Source organism: Rhinoraja longicauda, chromosome 11, assembly GCF_053455715.1.
Source record: "Rhinoraja longicauda isolate Sanriku21f chromosome 11, sRhiLon1.1, whole genome shotgun sequence".
Taxonomy (NCBI): Eukaryota; Metazoa; Chordata; class Chondrichthyes; order Rajiformes; family Arhynchobatidae; genus Rhinoraja; species Rhinoraja longicauda.
Window position 1 is genome coordinate 50,385,940 of NC_135963.1, and position 12,573 is coordinate 50,398,512.

Genomic DNA, 12,573 nt, shown 5'->3' on the forward strand with positions numbered 1-12,573 from the left:
TCCAAGCTCATCTCCAACCTCATGGAATTTGGAGTCAGCACTTCCCGCTGCAAGTGGATCCTCAACTTCCTGACCAACAGACCACAATCAGTGACAATAGGTGACAAATCATCCTCTACGATAATCCTCAACACTGGTGCCCCGCAAGATTGCATTTTCTTCTTTTATCCTTATGCATGTCTGTGCAGCCAAAAACAAATCCATCTCAATTTACAAATTCACAGACAACACCACCGTAGTGGGCCGGTCATAAAATAATAATGAGACAGTACAGGAAGGAGATTGAGGACCTCGTAACCTGATGCAAAAACAATAACCTTCGCATCACAGCATGGTTTGGGAACTGTTCCATCCAAGACCGCAAGAAGCTGCAGAGAGTTGTGGACGTAGCCCAGACCATCACGCAATCCAATCTCCCTTCCATTGACTCCATCTACACTTTACGTTGCCTCGGCAAGGCCACCAGCACAATCAAGGATGCGTTTTAGCCCAATCACTCCCCCTTATTCCCCTCTCCCATGCAAAAGGTACAGAACTGTGAAAACACATACCTCAAGATTCAGGAACAGTTTCTTCCGAGCTGTTATCAGGAGACGGAGCCAACCTATCACCAACTAGAGAGCGGTCCTGACTTACCATCGACCTCATTGGAGACCCTCAGACTATCTTTAATCAGACTTTACTGGACTTTTATCTTGCACTAAACATCATTCCCTTTATCCTGTATCTGTACCCTGTGGATGGCTTGATTGTAATCGTGTATTGTCTTTTCGCTGACTGAATAGCAAGCAACAAAAGCTTTTCACTGTACCTTGGTACATGTGACAATAAAAAATAAAATAAACTAAACTAGCCACAGCTACTTCCTCTGGCAGCTTGTTCCATATACCCACCACCCTCGGTGTGGAAAAAGTTGCCCCTCAGGTCCCCATAAAATGTTTCCCCTCTTACCTTGAAAGACACCAAGCAACTAAAAATAACCACCAAGCATCAGTACTCCACATGCCAACAATATTGGGTGGTGTCTGTGTCAACAAACATCAGATGGCATGCTCTAAAGCCTTTCCTATCAAAGCCGAGGAGTTCAACAAGGCTATTTTAAAGAAGTTACTTCCAATTTACCACCAGCATGTGTCCTGCAGCACCAGAGGATCAAAAATCATTGCTGTTCCACCATTAAAGATGCCTAACACTTCATCCCTTGCCCTCACTTGGGAAGTCTGACAACCTGGCTGTGGTCCTTCATCCTGCGTAAAGACAGCGACTGTAAAGTGAAGCTCCAGTAGTGAGGACTGCCTGGAGCAGGTTAGAGGAGGCAGAGGAACGACTCCAGCATTGCTTGGAGTCAGTAGACCGGGCGATGTCATGGACCCGGCAATGGGCCTGAGCCAATACACCAAGGTGGTTACTGACTTCATAAGATCCATAATCTCCAAGTACAGGAACAGCTTCTTCCCAACAACCTTCACCCTTCAACAATCACCAACTAAACTTTGAACTAAACTGTCTTGGTTGGACTACGGACATTGGGCTTTTTTGTTTCGCACTATATTAGTTTTTTTAATTTATAGCTTTTTTTAGTATGTTATTTATTGAGCACTGTGTTCGCAAACCTGTTGTTCAATTGCAAGTAATAATTTATTGTTCCGTTTCAGTACATATGACAATTGACTCTTAAAGGGAATATGCAATAAAGCAAAATCAATCAGCTGGAATACTTCTCAGTTAACAAAAAATGTAACAATCTCCTAGACCAAACAAGTGATACAATTTTGGAAGCAAAGGGTGAAGATTGACATGTCTTTATTTAACCAATTCCTCTCTTATTTTGGAACAATTTCCACTTGTGCAGAAGAACAATATTAAAGAATTTTAAAATAACGTGGTCACTAAGAAAGCAAATGTTAATTGAGATGGAATTTCATTATTCAAAGATGGTACACATGTGGAAAGGGAATAGTTGAGATGATTACTATTTAAGAACAAGTTAGGTGATCACAAAGCATTTATTTTGCAGTATGGCAGTAAGATGTTTTAATCTGCAGTAATAACCATAATCGAAAATGAGTTATTAGCGACATTGTTGTTTATTTTCTAAACAGGTAACCCTAGAATCAGCAAACGTGGTATGCAATACGTGTGTTGCTTTTCAAAGCTGAGGGCACTGAATATCTCAGGAACTGGTGTTACGGTGAGGATTAATGATAAGTTTCCCATTCATCCTATTGTTGGCACAGTGATTTTCAAACCAAACTGATCCTATTTATACTATATTGTTCCAGAATTTTGTGGAAATTAGTCAGATTTCATAAAGTGCAGTGATCTCTCACTGTTTATTCTCCATCATAGAACACACGTAGAACACATTGTAGAACACATGGTGGCAATAAAGAACATACTTACATTTTAATTAAATAAAGAAGTGATAAATAATGGGCCAGAACCTACTCACCTCTAGCTGATAGTTCCACACAAACTCTCCTATCTTGTTGGTCTGCTCATCTCTGTGCTCTGTGTCAGATTCATGAGAAGTGCATTGGCACATTTTATCACATGCATCTATAAATACCAGTTTTTACTTCTCGGGTAATCTCTTGGTTTCAGCAAGATACAAACTGTGTGAGCTATTTATCTATTTCTGATCTGACACCTTCTTGATATTATTCTTTTCAAATTTATCCTACTGTTCTTAACATTAACAATTTTCATTAACATTAACATTTTTCTCATTCGATATACCCAGTGTGTGGAAAAACATGCCCCTCAGGTTCTTATTAAATCATTTCCATCACACCTTAAACCTATGGCCCTTTAATTCTTGATCCCACTGCCCTGGAACTATCTATTCCCATCATGATTTTATACACCTCCATATAATCACCCCTCAGTCCGTTGCGCTCTGAGGAGTAAAGTCCAATACTGCCCAACCCATCCCTTGAGCTCAAGACTCTCAAGTCCTGGCAACAGACTCGTAAATATTCTCTGTTCTCTTTCTAGCTTAATGGCATCTTTCCTATAGCAAGTTGACCAAAACGGAACAGGACATTCCAAATGAGGCCTCCCCAACATCCTTGCAATGGTAACATAACATCCCAACTTCTATACTCAATTCCCTGACTGATGAAGGCCAGCGTGCCAAAAGCCTTCTTCACCACCCTATCTACTTGCCACAGCACTTTCAGGGAACTCTGTACTTCTGGATCCCTCTGCTCTACAACATTCCCCATGGGCCCACTGATCTCAATCTCCCCCATGTGCATATGGATGCAAAGTACCTTACCTATATCCTAAGACCAAGCATACATTCCCTCGTGTATCCATGAGTGGTCCTACCTTCTCTTTATCCTCTTTCTAGTTTTTGGTATTAGTTTTTCATTATTTTAACTCTCTTTTTATAACAGGCCAATTGTTCATCAATTCAAATGATTCAGAGCAAGTTGTCGTTGTTTCCTGCTGGAGAACCTCTGGAGGAATTTCAGCATTCCTGCTGCAAGACAGATGGCTGGGCAGAGCAGGTACTGAGTGTGGCAGAACTTTTAGTTTTCTAGACATGAGAAATATGAGCTGAATTTAAAACATTATTTTTAAAGACTTCAATGTTTTGTGGTTCATTTCACTTCTGTTCTGATTAGTAGGTTGAAGAACTAATTTTATACTTTTTTAATATACCAGAATCTTTAAGTAATAATTTGAAGTACTCATTGCAAATCCAGAGTAATGTAACGCAAACCTGGAGTCCAAATTTATACACAAAAATTCTTTAATGTCTACATTTTGATGAAACTTTTCTGGCAATCTTTTCCACTTGTACAATTCTTTTTCCTTGGATTTTGAAGTTTTTGGTCTTTATCTTTTAAACTTCCATTTGAAATCTTTTACTTTGTTTTCCATCGCCAGCCCACGCAGTCTCCTGTTACTGCTTGTTGCAGGGCTCCCGTGCAAAATAAGGCTTTCCGAGCTTTGGCATTGCACAAAACTAGTGTTAGTTCCAATTTAATACACTTAGCAAAGCCACAAAATGCTGTGGTTTCTCTTCTTACGATGTTAATATATATTGTTTGAACAGGATAGAAGGAATGTATCCAGAGCTTAATTTATTACAGCACCTGAACCAGGAACTCTTAATAGAAAGTTATTGTATTTGCTCTATATGTTCCAATGATATTGGCTCTTTATTGACAATTTCTCAAGAGCTTGCCCCAATACCACAGAGGAGCCTTTGTTTTAATTTATTCCCTTTAATGTTTGAATTTCTGCTGCCTCAAACGCAAGAAGAAGACGAAGATGTTTGAATTTATCTTAATTGGTTCATTTACGTTAAGGGGCCCAGCAAATGTAAGATGAAATATTTGCAATGTTGAACTTCTCGGAACGGGATGAGAAGCAATAGAATTTGTTATAAAGTCTGGGATTTTGCATTAAAATTTGCTTTTTAAAAAAAATTCAGCAATATGTTTTTGTGCGTGTGTAGTATTGCTTCATTTAGATTTTGATTTAGAGTTAGATCTCTAAACTCTAAAGTAAAATCTAAATGAAGCAACACTACAATGTCTACAACGAGGAAACAGGCTTGTCTTTGCTGACCAGCAATCACCCCGTGCACTAACACTACTAATACTAGGGCATATTTTACATACTTTTCCAAAACCAATTAACCGACAAAACTGCACATCGTTGGAATGTGCGAGGAAATCTGGAGAGAACCCACACGGTCGCAGGGAGAACGCATAAACTCCATACAGACAACGCCTGTAGTCAGGATCGAACCCGGGTCTCTGGCACTGTGAGGTAGCAACTTTATCGCTGTGCCACCCTAGAATTTCTGAATAAAAACTCTTCCTTCACAAAGAATACACTGGTGGTGTTACTAGATTATCAACTTGGGATTCCTGAGACCGTATACCACCATATTAAATTGTGAAGTAAAGATCAGTAAGTCTGGCAATTTGTGAGCTCTTGTTGAAAAGATAAGATGGGGATTGGTTGGGATTGTTGCAAGAACTCAGCCAGTTCATTGATTGCTTTGTGGAAGGGGTATATAGATCACCCACCGCATAGACTGATTTGCATTTAATTCTGTTACACGTTACCTCATGGATTTTGCATGCCATCCAAAGGTGACTCAGCAAACATTTTGATTGTGAAGTAATAAAAATAACTTTCCGTTCTTATTCAGTTTAATTCTTAAGAATATTTTTTTTGCACTTTAGGTGGTTTATCAGTGGGAACGTTTGTGTGAAAGACAACACGAGAAAGTTGGCTGCAGAACCGTCGCACAGCGATTCTGTAAGTTGCTTGGAAGAACCTAGCCATGAGAAACATTGTGGAATCATTTCAGATCTGCATAATATCTACTTGAACTATTCATGTCAATTGGCTCATAAACGTCTTGAAAAAGTGATAAATAATTTTTTCCATTGCTTATTATTGTATCCTCTGAATGAACAGGAGAACTTACAACTTCACTTAAGATTCCCCACCTTTTATATGGTGATGAAAATCCACAGTTCAGTATTTTAAGAACATAGGAAGTGAAGTAGGGAATTGTGACCCATGCATCCCAAAGGCTTTAATATCTTTAGGCTATCAAAAATGTACAAATGTCAGATTTGAATAACTATTGACTAGGCATCAATTGAAGTTTGTAGTCGAAAATTCCAAACGTCTGCTACATTTTCATGAAGAAGGCTTTTTTATTTTCACAACTGGAAGATATGACTCTAATTTTCAGAAAACAACTTCTGTCCAGGATTTCCCAACTAAAATAAGTAGTATCCATCAGTCTACCCGATCATGAAAACCACAATCAGATCGTCAATACATATATTGACCCAATTCACTAAGATTCCCTCTTCTACTCCTTTGTTCTTACACAACTTATTTTACAATCCTCATTGAATTGTTTCTACTGCCAATCAGCCCAGTTACGTAAAGAGTAGAAACAAGACCTGTGGATGTTAGTTTACCGAGGTAAGATACAAAAGGCGGGAGTAACTCGTCTGTGTGGAGTTCGCATTGTGACCGCGCGGGTTTTCTCCCACATCCAAAAGATGTGTGGGCTTGTAAGTTAATTGGACTCTGTAAATTGTCCCTTAGTTTGTAGTGAATGGGATAACATGAATGGGTGATCAATGGTCGGTGTGGACGCGATGGGCTGAAGGACATGTTTCCATGCTGTATTTCTAAATTAAACTAAACAAGGTTTGAAACAGAAGAATTAGAGAGTTGCGAATTGTGAAGTTAGAGAATTGACGAAGTGTGAATTGTATAGGTCGGGGAAGGAATGTAGGACGAGGAGAGAGATAGGTGCATGCTAGATGCATGCAGAACTAGGCCTCCAGGGAGGAGGGGCAGAAAAGAAAAGCGGGGGGGGGTTAAGTTTGTGGGAGTGAAATAGGAACGAGGGGTGTTTTGTAGTGTTTACCTAAAGTTGAAGAATTCAATATTCATTCCGTTGGGTTGTAAGCTACCCAAGTGGAATACAAGGTGCTTTTGTTAGACTTGCAGCTTGGAAACAGGCCCTTTGGCCGTCTGAGTCTATGTCGATCAGAGATCACCCTGTACACTAACACGACTGTACACACTGGGGACGATTTTACAATTTTACCAAAGTTAATTAACCTACAAGCCTGGCCGCTCAAGGGTGTGGAGGAAACCGGCACATCTGGGGAAAATCCACGCGGTTCACAGGAAGAGCGGGTAATCTCCGTACAGACGGCATCCGTAGTCAGGATCAAACCCAAATCTCTGGCGCTGTAAGGAAGCAACTCTACCGCTGCACCACTGTGTCGCTGTGCAGTTTGTGTATGGCCTCATACTGGCAATAGAGGAAGCCCAAGACAGAAAGGTCAGTATGGGAATGGGAAGAAGAGTTAAAATGGTTTGCAACCAGGAGTTCCCGCACGACTAGGCCGACCTAGCGCAAGTGTTCGATAAACCGGTTGTCGAGCCTATGCTAGGTCTCACTAATGCACAGGAGGCCACATCGGATGCAGTAGACGAGGATGTAGTGTGTGCACATGAACCCCTGCCTCACCTGGAAGAACTGTTGGGGTCCCAGGAAGGAGGCGAGGGAGGAACTGTCTGGGCAGGTGTTGAATCTCCTGCGGTTGCAAGGAAAAATACCTGGGGAGGAGGTGGGTTTAGGCGGGAAGGTGGAGACATGGGTGAGGAATCTATCGATGACAGAAGTGGAGAAATCTCTGCAATCTGTGAAGGGTCCCGACCTGAAACATCACCGATCCATGTTCTCCAGTGATGTTGCCTGACCTGAGTTATTCCAGCATTTTGTGTCTTTCCTAGTTACTAAATAGTTCTGCTCTGATTGCATCATGTCATATTGGCTTATCTGCCATTTTGTACCATTTTTGTACTGGAAGATGTTGCTTATGATTTGCATATCTGAACCATTGACTTATTACTGCAAATATCAAAAGATCCTAAATTCCCCTAGAAGTAACACAATTTATTGCGTAGGAAGGAACTGCCGATGTTGGGTTACCCTGAAGATAGAAACAAAATGCTGGAGTAACTCAGTGGGACAGGCAGCATCTCTGGAGAGGAGTGACGTTTTGGGGCAAGTTCCTTCTTCCTGAAACATCACCCATTCTTTCTCTCCAGAGATGCTGCCAGTCCCGCTGAGTTACTCCAGCATTTTGTGTCTATCTTCAACACAATTTATCATGTCTTTCAACCTAAAATGCTAACTTTTTTCTTTGACCTATATTCTGTGTTCTACTTTGCCTCATCTTGCCCATACTCAGTAATTACAAATTAGAACTTCCTTGAGCTCAAGGGTGTAATATTAGCACCATTTCCACTGTCATTGATTTGAAAAGCTCCAGGACTACATTTCCTGAATTCATGCTGTTTGGCATATTTTAATTTTCCATGTAATTTATAAGAATTTTCTTTCAATTGTTTCCATCTTTCTGTTTATATACTAGCACAAATTGGCACACAGCTTGGTAGTATTTATTAGGAATGGTGATCAATAAATGTACCAGCCACTTTGTTCAATTACCAATAGATAATGCTGTCAGGCTTTGCTGTAGGAGACATTGTAATAAATGTTGCCACGTTCCATGATGGGCTATCAGGTTTAATTAAATGTGCAGTTTTTTTTCTACTTCTAAGTTGTAGGTCCTAGGGAAGTAATTTTGTAGGCACTTCCTACCATCTAGAAACTCTCCATAAAAACAATTTGAACGTGTTAATCTTGCACTGAATGTCAACAGGATGATTTTGAACGGTAACCGAAGAATAGCTGATAGGTGATAGAATCCGAGCTCAGCTGATTTTATTCACTGTCTGAGCTCTGATTGACTAATTCTTATCCCGCTTCTTTTGGAGTGCAGTACTATCTGATGCAAGAAACTACAGATGCTGGAATCTTGAGCAAAAACAAAGTACTGGAGGAACTCAGTGTAGCATCCGTGGAATATGTTTCGGGTCAGGACCCTTCTTCAGACTGAGATGTTACGATATGAGATGTCATTTTTGTTTTGTAAAATAGCTTGCAATTCTCTTTTTGCTTCATATTCATAATCAAATGTTCCTTTTTTTAGATGGAGTGAATAAATTCATCAATTTAGACGCTGATGGATTTTCAAACACTGTGCAAATAAAGGACCCAGTCAGATTGGAGTTTCACAGAAAACCCAATCAGGATCTCCCAGTTCAGTCGCCCATGAATTCCACAATTGGATCCAGCAAGAGAGGTGCTGACCGAGCTAAGGAGATTGGTTGTTCCTCCCCTCCTGCGAAATGCAAGCGCGGTGAGCTGTCCTTGGATGATTGGGATGTGCTGAATTGTTACTGAGAAGGAAGTAGATTTCTCCAAAAGAGCTGTTTCAGAGAAAGTGTTTGTAAAGGATTTTGGAAGATTTTTCTTTGTTAGCAAAGCGCAAGTAGCAATCACAGCATCTTTAAAGATTTCAGCATTCGTGTGATTGTCATAGCAGTTTGCCATGTCTCCAATCATGTTCATTGATTTTGTTTTGGAGTTAAACTGAATTTTTGAGTTGTAGGGATAACTGAAAGCAACATTAAAAAAAAAAAAAATCTACCTGTTGCATCTATTCATACTCCCTGAACAATATTTCTTTTGCTCTAAGGGTGCCTCTCCTTTCTCTTTAATTTTGTGTGAAATTGACTCAATGAGTAAAGTATATGAGCAACCTATATGTTTTAAATTTCATTTTTCCTGAGGACTGATGTCTGATCTGTGTTGCACTCATCCATTATGGTTTAGTTAACATCAGAATGTGGGGAGAGGGAAGAAGGAACCTACTCGGGTAGCTGAAACAAGGAAGAATGCTTCCTTGTGTAGCAATGGTCATGAAATTAATCTTCTATGCTCTGTAGAAGTTTTTTTTATTCAGGATACCATTGTTCAGAAACATCTGAGCCCATTTGCATTCTATCTTGTCACAGACCAACATATATTGAGGGTAAGTCTAATAAAATTATTTCAATAAAGGCATTTAGGAATAGACGATTATCTGAAAACATTAGAACATTTCCAGATGTATGTCAGTCGGTAACTTGTTCTGGTTAAGATCAATATGGACTAAACATTGAAGAGAGTTTTCAAAGTGAATATACCTTGGAGTGGTTTAAAATTTAATTGTGTTGGGAGCACAGCATATGGGGCAGAAAACATTCTGTGGCACAGATAAACAGGGTTCGTACACTTGGAACAGCAAATTATTCAAGGACTTTTCAAAGACCAAAATGCAGCAAACATTGATGGTTTTTCCAGTTTTTCTCCGTATAGGTAAGAAAATACACTTTTCAAAACTGTTAATTTGTTGTTTATATGGTTAATTAGTAAAAACAATCATTTTGTAGGTTTTTTTGCTTTATGCGGCGCCTCAACTCTAACTTGCCGTGGAACCGCGGCGACAGAAGCTGCCGGCAAAGGTTCACCGGAGAGCGGATCGCCACCGACCCAGTGCCGGGACAAGGCAAGAGATCGCAGCGCCCCCTCGCAAACAACAAACCCAGGGAAACATCCCTCCTCGCCGCCACTCACCCCGGGGATGCGGGGCTTCTGAACAACTACAACACTTGTTTTTATTCTTATTTCGCTGCGCTAGAGGGAGACGGGGCCGGGGAAGTTAGTGGAGGAGGTGAGAGAGAGAGGGGATAGGGAGAGCAGCGGGTGAGAGTGGGGAGGGGGAGGATGTCAGAGGGTCTGGTGAAGGAGCGCCGCCACTGGCGGGGGCTGCTCTCTTCCCTCTCCTAGCGTCAGCGAGATCTTCGCCACTCCTCCACTCTTCCCCGGCCCCCTCTAGCGCAGCAAGTGTTGTAGTTGTTTGTCAGAAGCCCCGGGGTGAGTGGCGGCGGCAAGGAGGGAATAATAGGCGACAAAGACAAACATGTCTAATAATATTTCCCTACTTTTAATAAAAATATGCATTATAAACGATGAAAAAAATGCCACATTGCATGAATTAATATTTCTATCATATAAAGTGAATTTAAGGACTTAAGGACCTATGATAAATTCAAGGACTTCCAAGGACTGTATGAGCCCTGGATAAACCATGGCCCAGCCTAAGCAGGCAACCATCCCACTACTATGAGCCTCTGTCTACTTCAAACCTGTCAGAAGGTGACTAACACCTCATTTGGGGACAGTACGTTTCGCACTTACCCTGAATAAATGAAAAGTAGAGAGTATTTCTTGCTCAGGTCTGGTGGGGAGCCAGCGTAGGAATTTAGTAGTGACTCCATTAAGAACAATCGGCTGTCCTCAAATGTACAACATGGAGCTTTGAACCATCGCTGTATACATCTGCCAGCTGGAAAATGCAGGTGGCTTCAGAGTGCAAATTGTCAGCTTGACCGTTTGGCAATGTAAATTTTCAGTATAAGTTATATGTCAGCTGCTTTTTGCCATCTATGCTGCAGCCACTGGGGTCACACTACATGTCGGCATGTAGTGATGGCACTATTTGATAGAACACGAGGCAGCTAATGTCTACACAAAAGGTGATGTGATAATGACCAGATAATCTGCATTTTAGCAATGCTAACCAACAGTTGCTGCCTACTCCAGTTTCCTCTCCTTTTTTGTTACTGTAGATAACTGCCTTGTTGTTCTGAATAGTATGCTGCCAAAAGATTGGTTACATTCTGTGATGTTTGGTGTACTGTGTGGGGTGGGAGGACCCGTTGCTCCTCCCGTGCAGCAGGTGGCGCTGCACAGAACAAAGGGAGATGTTTTGTACATAGTTATCTTGGCTGTACATAGTGTGGAGTGTGCAGACAGATTGTGTGGTTGCAGCCATTTTAGTTGTCTTGCTGCCAGCATTGAGTTGCTGTAATAAAGACTTCTGTTGTGCCTTGAAGACTCGCAAAGTTTCATACAGGCATAGAACAAGAACATGAAACATTCACCAGAGGTTACACTTCAGATCTTAATTTAACATTTGAACCAAAATTCAGCATTTCCAGCAGCCTAACAAATCCTCACAATCAGTTAGTCAGGTTTAGATTTTTGTGGTCCAGGATTTGGAGTCCATATCAGAGATGAGAATTATACCAAGCAAGCTATACCTGTACTGTAGGAAGATAGGCACAAAATAATCCAACAGTGATTAAGTTAAACAATGACTTGTGACACCCATCCTTTTTCTCCAGAGATGCTGCCTGACCTGCTGAGTTTCTCTAGCACGCTGTGTCTACCTTCACAAATAGAGTTGATTTGGTCCAGAATTTTTAGTTCTTCTGGCATTGTGGCTAAGTGAATGCATAGAATTATGGTTACTTTCCTCCACAATTATTACAAAACTTTTATCTAGCTTTTGGTCATCCTTAATCAATCCTGATCACAGCTCATCTTGAATTACAATGACTTCCAAATTTTACATCTATTACAAAACAGCACGGCCTTCACTTAAGTTTGCCATAATGCAGCAAAAATAAATTTCAGCATGATTTTTTTGGGAAGGGTTTATAATTTGTAAACAAAGGGAAAAATGGTGCAAACCGATTTGAGATTGATCAATTTTGTATCAGCATTTCAAAAACTGTGTACAATATTGGAAGCAAACAACTTTAGCTGACCCGAAACGTCACCCATTTCTTCGCTCCAGAGATGCTGCCTGTCCCGCTGAGTCACTCCAGCTTATTGTCTATCTACTTTTATCACCAAGATTATTTTCACAAATGTGTGAAGGTTTGCACACTTTTGAGAATTTATCACTTACCGTTGTGTATAATGACATGCTAGATTTTCCAAAGTGACAAAAATGCATTATTTGGACAAAACAATCATGAAACACAAATGTTGGTTGTCATTTAGCAAATTTGTTATTCCAGGCAGCCACTCTCATTTCTATGATCAGAACCAGAATAACCTTTATTGTCATCCAAAAAAACAAGTCTTTTGGACGAAATTCCGTTACCCACAGTCCAACAATAAGAGCAATAAAAATAAGCAATAACACACACAATCACAAAAACAAAAAAAAGAAACATCCATCACAGTGAGTCTCCTCCAGTCACCTCCTCACTGTGATGGAAGGCCAGAATGTCTTCTCCCTCGGTCAGGCTGTTGAAGTT

The 12,573-nt window shown here is 40.6% G+C and overlaps 1 protein-coding gene across 2 annotated transcripts in view; it reads left to right on the forward strand.

Annotated features, from left to right (window-relative positions):
* The window catches only part of lrrc42 (leucine rich repeat containing 42), a 22,495-nt gene extending 12,384 nt beyond the window's left edge, over window positions 1–10,111 (forward strand). For both annotated transcript variants that reach the window (XM_078407658.1, XM_078407659.1), the window contains exons 5-8: window positions 2,103–2,191; window positions 3,402–3,515; window positions 5,211–5,286; window positions 8,568–10,111. In XM_078407658.1, the coding sequence (XP_078263784.1) occupies window positions 2,103–2,191; window positions 3,402–3,515; window positions 5,211–5,286; window positions 8,568–8,821 (533 nt within the window). In that variant the 3' untranslated portion in view covers window positions 8,822–10,111. The remainder of the gene's footprint in view (window positions 1–2,102; window positions 2,192–3,401; window positions 3,516–5,210; window positions 5,287–8,567) is intronic.
* Window positions 10,112–12,573: the final 2,462 nt, after the last annotated feature.